The sequence below is a fragment of the Diadema antillarum genome, unplaced genomic scaffold, assembly GCF_040938485.1.
Source record: "Diadema antillarum isolate AM-2024a unplaced genomic scaffold, OU_Dant_1.0 seq00001970_RagTag, whole genome shotgun sequence".
Taxonomy (NCBI): domain Eukaryota; kingdom Metazoa; phylum Echinodermata; class Echinoidea; order Diadematoida; family Diadematidae; genus Diadema; species Diadema antillarum.
Window position 1 is genome coordinate 152,822 of NW_027272629.1, and position 12,573 is coordinate 165,394.

At 36.9% G+C, this 12,573-nt stretch overlaps 1 protein-coding gene across 1 annotated transcript in view; it reads right to left on the minus strand.

Moving 5' to 3' along the window:
* Nucleotides 1-12,235: 12,235 nt before the first annotated feature.
* The window catches only part of LOC139713449 (protein TAMALIN-like), a 32,872-nt gene continuing 32,534 nt past the window's right edge, over nt 12,236-12,573 (minus strand). The window contains exon 6 of the mRNA XM_071625178.1: nt 12,236-12,493. Coding sequence (XP_071481279.1) covers nt 12,236-12,493 — 258 coding nt within the window. The remainder of the gene's footprint in view (nt 12,494-12,573) is intronic.

Here is a 12,573-nt window from a genome sequence, read left to right on the forward strand (position 1 = left end):
TATTTATGATAAATGTAGATTTGTTTCGGTTGGGAGGGGAAGGGTTGGTCGTTGTTTTTTTTAATGAATGATTTCATTCTAGATTTGTATAATGTATTTGTGTGTTTTTTTTTAATGTATATGCCCTTGTAAGTGAGAAGGAGTTACATGATCCAATATATTCAAGGGATATAGGTTTGGTACATGTCAAAACTTTCTCGTGAAAAAATTGTTAGTAGGGTTGATTCACAATTGAGTTATCTATGTTGAAGTGAGATTATTTGTAGTATAAATTGACAAATGGATTTGTTTGGGTTTTTGATTGCCTTTGTACCGTTTTTGTTCATGTTACACCCAGAATGGGTTGATTTATGAATGATTTGAATGAAACCAATAAACATCAAGTGTTGAGGAGGTTTAGGCCTATATGGGTGAATAGTCAGAAAGTGTATATTTTCAGAGATAGGTACCAAGGGAAATCCAAACGACTCACCCATATTCCTATTAGTGTTTTTATATTGATACCTATCCCTGAAAATGGAAAATATAGTTTGGCACGCTATTTCTGGGGACTTAGCTACTATATTTCTGCTCTTTTCACAACACTGTCTGAATTTGAGTCAGCTCCGTCACGAAAGGTCTGCACATTTTTTTTTTATTTGTTTTTATAATTCAGTTTATACATCACAGTCCTTACATTCCATGTACAGAAAGCATTGTACTTCTATAAAGACGTAATCAAATCACGGTCGATAGTTTTCTGTTTGTTAATCTTTTACGTAGATATAAAACCATGCCACAGCACTAAATTGCGAATTTTATGAAAAAAACGTCTTTCCATTCACTTTCATGAGCACATGCCATTGAGATTGAAAAAAGTTTGATAAATTAATCAAAGGGTGGTATTTTAATCTCAATTTGTGAATTGAAATCTTGTCAGTCTTTTAAAAGTCTTTACCACATTTTTCAAGATTAGATACCACCGTGACGGAGCTGACACAGCGTGACGGAGATGATGGGGGATTGCAGATCAGTGTGACGGAGATGACGAAGTTGGCAGGTCATGCAACAGGACTTATTTTTCCATTGAAGACTCAATGAGAATATCTATTCTAACTTACACTTACTCCCTTCTCTTTTAGATAATTTTTGTTCTCTCTTTTGGCGTTTGTAGCATCTGTCCACGTATGATCATTGCTTCGTGTGAATTTTTGCAATTATGCAATCATGTACATATGTGATCAATGCTTCGTGTGAATTTATGCAATCATGAATTAATTACTCTAAGAATTTTATAGTTTCATTTTGTAATTACTTTCTTTTTGCTTAGTTTTAATGAATAAATAAATAAATAGAGTACTTTTCACTTCATGATAAATCAAATTTATTCAAAATTCTGCAAATCACTCTGATGTACATGAACAATGTAACTTTTACAATTCCATTGCAAACAAGTTTCTTATCTTGGAAAATGAATACATGTAACTGACAACAAATGCCCCATGATCTTGCACGTATGGGACTGTGCAATCGGCCCATGACATATTTGGCCCCAAGTTTGTGGTTGCTTGCCCTTTGACACTGTGCTAATCGCATTCGGAGTTACATTACTCAGTACGTTATTGTGGGTAGCCTAATTTTTTTTTTTCAAATAAATTACAATCAATTTGAAACTAACTTTTAGACAAAGGTTGGGGTATGACATCTTCTTACTCAATGAAAATCCATGTCCTGTCATCTGTTCAAGAATCGTTTTGTGAACCAAATGTGAAATTTCAAAACTCCCCTATTTTCAAACTTCAACATTTTCATCAAATTTTTTACTCTTTCTTCTGATACCAATTCAAAGCTCATGTGGAATAGGCTTTAAATTATGTTATTAATTATAATCAATACATTTAAGAAATTTGATTACCCAAACCTGTCCATTAATAAATTTGCCACTCTTCGAAAAGGTAATACATGTACCCAAGTGCCTCAACAAATTGGCAGCATGAACAGCAGTTCATATCATTTAAAATTTTGTTTTCTAAACGTGGCACAGGAATCTGAAAAATCTTTTTTTATTCAATCCAAACAAGGACATACAATACAAATACTTAGTATTTTCAAAATCATCTTTTTTTATGTCTTCAATCAAAACATGAACATCAAAAGGTAGTCCAAGTACATTATAAGGCTGAAACCACTGTGCAACAGAGAACTCAACTCCTCATCAAATCTTCTCAAGTTTGAAACATTAATAACCAGCAAAAACATGGCTAAGGTCTCGGTTTACAGTATTCTAGATATTTCACAACAGGAGCAAGCAGCACCTTCTTGTGAGTGTACTGATGGCCAAACATATCTACACGTTCTTACGATTACTGCTCAAGAATTGTATTGTGAATAAAATGTTTCCAACAGTTGTATACAATGTAACCTATTTTGAAGTGGTCAGATATAACAAAACCCTCATATAAAGTCCATTTTGCTACTCCCAACTCTCTATATTTTTTTTAAAACCCAGATGGAAGGAACTTCCAATGTCCTAAGCTTCTTGTTAATAACGAGGATCTACTGTGTATAGTAGTCATAACAATTTCTCAATTTTGAGTTCTTGTGCCAACAAGAACTTGAAAATCAATCAAAATATCCCCTTCAATCAAGAACAATCAATGATTGTTTCTTTTTCATATCAGGGTAGAAAAAAATGGGTTATACAGAGCTTGTTAGAAGAGGGTTTTGTTATAAACATCCAACCTCTTTATAATAAGGTTCCACTTATTACAGAAAACACACAACCTACAAATACAATGAATCTGGCAAAAGGCTGTCAATGGTTCACCTGACTTCAGGTAACCTATAATTCCACACCCATCGCCTCATCAATAGCTGCCCAAATTACAGGGTCCACTTCTTGGTGCCTATTCGTCACTTTTTTTGGTTCTGGTATCCATGTCAAAATGTCGTCATATGAGTACCATATGCAATCTTCGTACCGAGGCCAAAAGAAGTGGTTTCTCCCTATTCTTGCCATGGAAATTACTTCAACTTCCTCTTCGTCCACATCTCTTATCCTCCCTGGATAAGGCTTTCCATCATATCTCATAACACAAAAGTCATTGACCTTTGCATTACTGTAATTGAGTGGCTTAAGAATTGAACCCTCAACAGCTTTGGGTAAGTCAATTTCTTTTTGGGACGTTTCCATCTTGCTTTTGGTCCGTTTTTTCGATTTTCTCTTCAGTCTGGCTTCTTTAGTGTTGTAGCATTCGCAGGTGTCGGAACAAAAGCAGGTCAGGTCACGTCGTTTCACGGTTTCTGGGTCATCAGTGAACAGAACCTGTATACGAAATTAATAAAGAAAAAACAACCATATTATTTTTAATTTTCAGGAATTTTCAGGCCAGCCATAATCGATATTTTTTGGCTCTCTCAGCTGCCATGAGAGCCATTCTGAAAGAAACAAATTGATGAAATTTACACTTTTAGTTACACTTTTAATTACTTTGAACTAACTGGTGCTTAAGGAATGTCTGATGTGAAGTCCTACAACAAACCTGTGGATGAACATACTATGCAGAAGATTATACCTGGGATTATCATTCAGATTTTGAGGTTTTTACCCATTAAGAATTAATTCATGGTAAGATCATGTAACAATGAGTGGCCTTAAAAGAATAAAAACTTTACGCATTTCTACATTTCTAGGCCTTAGTTCAGGGGTCGGAAGGCTGAAATACTAACATTAAGTTTCCAGTAACAGTGAATGAGCTGCATCTTGTTGATACGAATTCTTAACTTCAAAATTGTTTTACATTGTTGGATTTTGTTTAATATATCATAGATATTAAACAAAGTGATACAAAACAAATCTGTATTAATAATGACACAGGTGAAATCGACCCACCCCTGTCACTACATTGGAAGGTCCCCTAGAAATCTCATCAGGTAAAGTGTAAATTAGCTAAAATTACTGCAGGTTTGATCTGCTAGTTCAATGTGTGTAATTGATTTAATTTGATTCAACATGTTCGATTATTGAAATACACAGTAATTATGACAGGCCAGACGCAGAATGTTCGGGCTGTGTAAAACCACGTATCTGAAGTATCTCAAAGTGAGGTTCCCCTTATTTGAAGAACAATTCCTAAAAAGAATATACATGTATATATGAAAAAATGAATTTAAATCTAAAGAATCAGGAACTAATAACTTGCCATAGATCTACTCCACTACATCTTGTTTAGTGACATGCTAAACTTCAGATCTAGATCATGCCATTGACATTCAAATTGATATTTTTGTTCTTGAAGTTTCAGTTGCAATGTGCATGCGCTTGTAAATGTCACTTCCATGCCTAATTAATAAATTTTCAATATTGAGGTTTGCCAGCCTGACCAAGGGTAAACTGACCCTGATTCATTACAGATATAATAGGCACTGAATAAAAAGCGGCTTTACCCAGTACATGCATGTTTATTAATACGCAAATCAAAACTTTCTTTCGTGCTCTTGTGAGGATCGAACCCGTACGTGTGCAACCTCACGTTTCTAAGACGACGCCTCTAACCACTCGGCCATACGTCTCGACTAAACAAGATGAGAAAAAAAAAATGACTAGGGCATGATCTACATGGCAAAAAATTTACACTGAACCAGATTCACTGGAGTAGACTCCCACTATACATATTACAACTTACTCATTAATATCTATACCTAAATACTATATTAAACCAAACTCTCTGTTGGCGCATCTATTAAGTTATAGTTCAGAATACTTTACTTTTTAAAGACTCTCTATAGATCTTTATTTTTCTTCAGTGGAATTTGTATTTGTGTATTTTTCATGTTTTTTTTTTTGGGTGTATTTATATGTATTTGTGTGTAATTCAGGGCGCCTTACTCTACCATTGTAGCTCTAGTGTTACTGTAGACCAAAGTCTAGACCTAGAGGCTAGAGCTAGATAAAGACGCACATGCGGTTGTATGAATTTACACTGCCTTAAAAGATATGTTCTTCGATTGAGGGGAACCTCATTCTGACTTATGAGATTAGTGATTTTACACTGCCCGAACGCTCTGCATTTGGGCTGGCACAGCTGGGTGAGAAGAGGCATTAGAATAGACAAACTGACAAGCACCAAAAAATAATTCAGTTCACCTCAAGGTAGAATCTATGTCTTCTACTTTTTTCTAGTCAAACTTTTATTCATAAGTCATACCTACAGAATAACAATTAACAATCTATGAAATTTAACAAATATATCTCATCAGCTCCGTCACACAATCGTCATCTCCGTCACACGACGGAGATTGTGGAGTGTGACGGAGCTGACCGTTACGGAGCTGATGCCCGAGCGACTCGCGGGGAGAAAAGCACGGGTTAGCGTATAGCAGCTGCGCCGAAGCGGCTGTGTGTGGTTGCAGTGGGAATTGATCGGTTTCGGAATAAATCAAAGTTAAATACAATAAGCATAATTTAATATGTCAAAATACATGTTCGGAGATGACGCTGAATAAAGGTACGCACAGACTTTTGAAAGGAATTTGGTATTTTTCACACCTACCTGTAAATATTACAGGAACCTTGAAGAAAACTCCGCTCCGCGAGGACTGCGCGGACCCGCCATGATAGTTTTACTCGAATAAGTCGATTATTGATAATCGTAGATGGCGCAATAACATAACGTGACGGAGCTGATGCCAAACATCGGGACAGGAAAGAACCATATTAAAAATGTCAATTTTCACCCTGCATTCGAGTTTAAAGGTATTAGTTTCATGAGATTATACAATTTACATCATTCACGCATAAAAAAAATGAAAAATTCTTTCCAGCATGAATTAGAAATGCTGTCATGTATATTAATTTTTTGCATCGGGACATGGGGTTTTGGGGGGTCTGGATATAAGACTAATGAAATTCCTAAAAAAAAAGAAGATAATTTCACAATTGCACTATATAATTTTATTTAATACATGTTCAAGACTATAAATACAGAAAATTCAAAGTTAAATGCTCAATATCTGATGAATTATATTACACGGAACTATAGGGACACGAAAATATACACTTTCAGAATATTGACCCATATGCATTATGAGGATTTATTTGAATGTTTGTTGGTGTTTGTTTATGAATTCGTACGTATTTGCGGGTGCATATGGCAGTTCGTTTGTGCTAAAATCAACTAACGATTGAGAAATTATCGATTACGGCGTGTCGAAATTATTTGTTCATGCATAAAGCATGCCAATCTTATTCTGGGGCAAAGAGTAGTGATATAGAAGTTGAAGTTACGACTGATGGAAGAATATGACTGCAGTGAAAAAAAAATGAACAAAGACAGATAACAATTAGAGAGGGCACCTCCCTCGTATGCCTTTACTCTCGGTCTCACCGCTGAAATTGACACACCCATACTATTTTGAAATCAACGCCGCTGTGAACTATATAAACACGTGCTCATACACATTGAAGGCATTTTCATTGCCACAGTAGTGCCTGCTGCTCAAAAAGTTCGTTTGCACAAACATCAAAACACAAACACAAACCGACACACGTATTTAATACAGGCACACGTATACACACAGACAAACAAACCACTACCACTATACAACTTATGCACAGTTTCCACATATTGTATTATTATACTCCAAACAAACACACACACACACACACACACGCACACGCCCCGAGCCGGGGGCGACAATTTTTGACGGGGCGACAATTTATGTCGCAACAATTGTTTTTGCCATCACAAATTGTCACCATCGAGGTCAAAAACTGGGAACTGCACAAGCATCAAAATATGTCGCCAGACGACAATTTCTGACGGGGCGACAATCTATGTCGCAACAAGCGTCACCTTTCTGTCTTCGTCGGCGTCGTCAACATCAGTTCTCAATCAGAGCCACGTATGTTGTACTCTATGTAAATACGTCTTTAGCTATTGTTCTTAGGGCTACTTTTATACTGGTATCCATTGAAGGGACAACATGGAGATTGCATCCAGCTCCATTATTTTTGACATCAGGTGAGAGCCAAGCTCGTCTAATCATTAATTGTTTTCACGTGTTGACCGTAGAGGTAAGTGAATTGATGTTGTGAAGAAGCAATTCCTAACCAGCTTAACTCCAATTATATCATGTAGATCTAGGCCTATGTCAGTAAGTCCAAACGTGACCAGTGTTAAGATCCTAATGAAACGCTTTTCCATATCATAGGCCTATAAGTAACAACAATATAAGAATGTTGGTTATAGTCTGGTGCGAAGACATCAGAAAGCATCGGAATGTTCAGTGTGCCATGTTCTATTACATTCGATTAGCGTTCAACATGCACACTTCACGGACAACTTATACTAAGTAGTGCTGTATCCCTTTTCAGCAATAGCGCCATCCTTACGTGTTCGTATTGTGACTTCCATTATTCTCATCCGTTCATAATTTCCTATAGAGCCTTACACAGAATACTGTATGGGATCACAGGATTTGCGAATTCAGTCCGTTGTGTTTGATACTCAGTCCATTGTGTTTGATACCGAATTGAACAAATAATTGTTTCGGTCCTGAAGCGCGGCTCAACGTCGGCTCAAACCTCGGTCGGAGGTCATGTTTAACTAAGATTATGCAAATTCCAGATGATGTGTAGTTTGAACTGGAATTTACATCCCGTCAACCACTGTTGATTATTCTTAAGTTGGTGACTTACTTTTAACGATACTTATCCCACTAAAATGTTCCGCCCAACTTATTTAGTATTCAACACAAGGCAAAGTGACAGGGCCTGAAATGGGCAACTTACCTCACAGGTGCTACTGTGCGTATGCTCTAGAGCATACGATTTCGTGCTTTGACAACTCGACGCACGGATCATTATTTCGTTTGTTGTTGTTTTGATAAATATGAAGTATCCGCTGCTATAAAGGATCAGAACCACCACTCGTTATCGGATGGAAGCTTGGTATGTAGATAGTGTATATGATACCTGTCTAGGAAACAGGAGGTCGTTTGTTTGAGTCCAACCCGAGTATGTATACCCATAAAATTTGTTATCATGATTATTACTAAAACACTTATTTACATTGATGAAGGGCAGTTTGTCGATCAGATGCAACAAATTCTGCTTCTCGTGAAAGGTCACGGTTATGTTGAAATAAAAATAAAACATGAGCCTGTATTAAGGGCGAAGATAAGTGGGGGAGGGGTTGAAGCAGATGATGATCGTTATTTCGAAGGTTCATAAATCAGAAAATGAAATAAGGGTCGTTATATTCCACAGGTTCTTTATTCCAAAATACACAAATTCCCTACACCTATGGATGCTTGTTCATCCGAAAATGAAATACTAGTAGGGTTCGTTAAACCGAACTTTAGTGGCGTTATTCCGAAGGTTCGTTATTTCGAAGGTTCGTTAATACGAATTGAAAATAAGGTTTATTAATCCGAAAATTAAAAAGAATGTGCGTACTTCCGAACCTTCAAAATTATGAATCTAATTTTTGGATACAACGAACCTTCGGAAAAACAAACCTTATTTCATTTTCAGATATACGAACCTTTGGAATGACGAATCTTATTTCATTTTCGGACTAGCGAACCCTCGGAATAACGAATCCGAAAAAAAAAAAACTGAACTGTAACCGCTAAGGCACCCTAACAATAAGGACATGTTGTACCCCCCCCCCCCAACACACGCACAGACACACACACTCACGCACACACACACACACACACTCATCGTTCAGTGAAAACGAATCGAAACGCAATAATGCTACGAATGTCTTGTGTACATTAATTACAGTGTGAAATTATGATCATTGTTTTTAACGCAATAGTCGCCACTGATATCATTAATTATCATTATCAATTTTATTAGCAGCAGTGGTAGTTAAAGTAAAAATGATTACCGAAAACTTCCTTTTCTCTGAGGAAATGGTACAGGTGATCTCCTAGTCTCACCACTTTAAATCCAATTGAATAGCTTGATGAAATCAGAATTATTGACCTTGCCGAATCGGGAATCCATCCATGCAAACGTTTGAGGCAAAATCAACTCGAGAATTAAACTCATGTTGTCATTTATTATTCTCCCTTTTGTATATACACAGAATATAATGCATCATATGATTTTGAATATTGCAACACAGCATAATTCACTTTGATAGAAAAGTCCCCTTCACTTTCATCAACCTATTCCATTTCTGATTAACGAACTTTATTTTGGCTTCAAATTGTTAGTAAAGAACCCTTTTCAATTTCGGATCATTATCAATTCCTTTCTATTTTAGAAATTCGAACCAGTGGAATAACGGATCGTAGGAATAATAATGAATTGAATCAAAATAACTATATTTGGATAAAGGAACCCCTTTTTTCCGATTTTCGGATTAACAAGCCCCAAAGTATACGAAATTTGTGTGTTCGAAATAATGATTATTTGGTTAACAGGACATCACCCCAGACATGGTTTGCAAGCCCCTCGAAGGTCATTAAGGGGTGACTCCATCAACTTGTGTAAACGGTATACAGGTGTGGCCGATAGCACCCGCCCTTAATAAGATGTTAAACTTATACGTTAAAAACCTTAAACTGCCCGTAACTGTCGTACTTTTGTTTATCTGTATAAACTTTAATGTCACTGGTTATATTGTGGTGTCTGTCTGTTACAGTCAATTGAACATGGGTTGAGTTCGATGTTTTGCTTTGTACACTACTCTCCGAATGAGATTGTTGAGTAACATGGACTTTTCTGAAAAAAAAAAATATATATATTCACCCACTCTATGTGTGTGCCGATTCTGACGGTAATGCTGCATTCATTACTATCTTATTTATATTAACTGTTAATCTACCCGATCCAATGAATACAATGAAGAAAACGGGAAACAAATACTTTGTACAGGACAGTTTAATATATTTCAATGTATACAGTAAAATATGTACATTTCGGTATAAAACAATCATTCGTTGCATATTTCTTAGGAGCATTTGATATATCATTGTGATAGACATTTACATCAGAAAGGTATATTGTCAATTACCATAGATTCTAATATAGAATGCATTTAGCTAAATTACATCGAAGCGTTTAATGTATGGCAAGTACATTTATCATATTGGGTGAATTTTAGTTTTAAGTACAAGTTGTTAGTTTAATGTAACATTGCCAGTATAAGTATTCAAAGAAATAGTTTATCGACTTGCTCTGTCTCTCTGTGAACCCTTCGAACTGGTTGACGTTTTAGTTTGGTTTTTATTGGGGGCCAGATTGACAAAGACAAAATAATGATAGAATCGAATTTTGTATGCCTGTAGTCTCTACGCAAATCGCATAAAGCAGGTTTTAACAACACATATAGAAAATCAATAGACTTGTGAAATCAAACTGGGTTATTGGACACAACATACCCACCTTCATTCTGCGCAGGGGAGAACTGATACGGGTTAGCAAAGTGGTTTATTATAAAATCATGGGAAAACAATTAAATTTCTTTGACTGAACAAGACATGTATATACTACGATCATTGAAAGATCAAAGGTTAATACATAAGATACATGACTCATTAATAGATATTGTATTCATTTTCAAGCCGTGCATATTCTCTTCTACATGATGTCACCCAAGGGAAAATATTGTAGCATACTGTAAACCCCCCCTTTCTTTCTCTCTCTTCATCAAAGAAAATAAAGGCACGAATGTAAGTCAGCAAATGTCGGCCTACATCTATCTGTTGAGTAACAATTTCCACGTGTCGTGTTACAGGCATCAAGCAGCAGGATTCTCTAGACCTGACGTTTGCCTCTCGTCTGTTTCCATTGATTAACGCTCATTTTTCTTGGCAATTCAGATTAGACGCGTTTAAAAATACAAAGTACTAACCAGCCTCCATTGTAAGCTTCATTTACCACTGATCCTTTCCTTTTCTAATCCTTTCTGTACCCCGGGGACAAAACATTTATATCTCGCACCCTGGCGCAACTGTCACGGGAAACTTCCCATGATTTTGTGATTCCTTCGTCAGCTCGGTGATCTAGCATGACCTGGCATGGGCGTCACTCACGTTTGGCCCACGAGTCTACTCACTAACCTCAATATTGATATTTCTGAAGTTCCTGAACCATTATAACCTTGCGGCTTTTATTATTCACTCAGGAGAGACAAAAGAAAATAAGAATCAGTCTGCTTAAGTTCTTTTCACTCTCCTTGTTGAAATAATCAACAGTCGTGGCAGACAACGATTGACGTTAAGCATACAAGCCTGCTAATCATTGATGATAATGTCTTTTTTTCTCTCTCTCTCATCTCCTACTTAGTCTTTGAATGGCCACTTCAGAATTCGATGATTATATCCGTTGAACATTGCATGATAGGAACTGATCTTATTTCCTGGTACCAAAAATTCACCATCCACCATCAATGAAACACATTACATTTCATGTAAAGCTGTTGGTCGAGGCAGGTCTAAATTATGACTTCTTCTTTTTTCACCTTCTTTCTTTTGAAAGCTGGCTTCATGCACACTGACCCAAAATGGATACAAATGGCCAAACCAAGGCGGAATTTCCATTTTGTTTCTGAACTGAGTTGTGATTAATTGTGATTAAAGTTTTAGGAGCATTGCTGCTCAAGAGTGACTGGAGAAGCTGCTCCGAGACTGGCTTTTTATAATGTTCACGTCACCGTGACAAACTAATGAGAAACACTTGAGCTTTTCGAATTTGGCATCTCCATGTACGCTCTATGATACAATAGCATTGCAGGTTGCCTTCCAATCTGGCAGCTTCTTGTTTCCTTCGTATTGTCTTCGTGAGGCAACAAATACGAATGCAGCTGATCATTTCATTGCTGTTACATCAACCCTCTCTCCATTTAATTGAGAATTAACTATCTGCTTTAAAGACGTTAGAGCTTTTGTCACTTTAGCTAGCTGTATTGCAGATTTATGTATGAGTTTGTCATATTCTGCGTTGAATAGGACTTAGGCCTACATTGAGTGTTTCTTTTTAATTGTAGTGCCTTATGATGGGATGCAAATTGTCCTCACAAACATTCGCGTTCTTCAGTGCTATAATTTCGAGCTCTCTACTTGCTCTTTCATGTTGACATTTTCCTTTCATTTATGCTGATGAAAATACAGGAAGTAGGGGCCTACGGAGATTCGATTCACATGCGAGGAACTCTCGAGATAGGCAGTGATGGGTGTTCTGCATTATTGTCTGTCGAAGCGAAGAAAAGTCTCAAATGTCAGCTAGAGTGACAATGCGTCACACATCCAGAACAGCGATTTGTTCTAGACTTTCATTCCCAGGAATTTGTGATAGAGTGAATCCGCCCGAACTGATAGAGCTCAAAGACTGAGACTTGCTGCTGAGATGTGATGATCCAGGTGAAGAGTAGAAACCACTGTCATCAGAGGCTAGCGATGTCATACTGTTAAGCTCGTATCGCGCTAGACCGAGCATCACTCGTTTTTCTTGCGCCTGGAGGGCCCTATACGCGAGCTTCTTATCATAGAGCATCCTCTGTGGATTAACAGAACGTAAAGGAATTTTTTAATACCTAGTTTTAGACGTGACATTAGTGGCGTGTAAAAATGCAAATT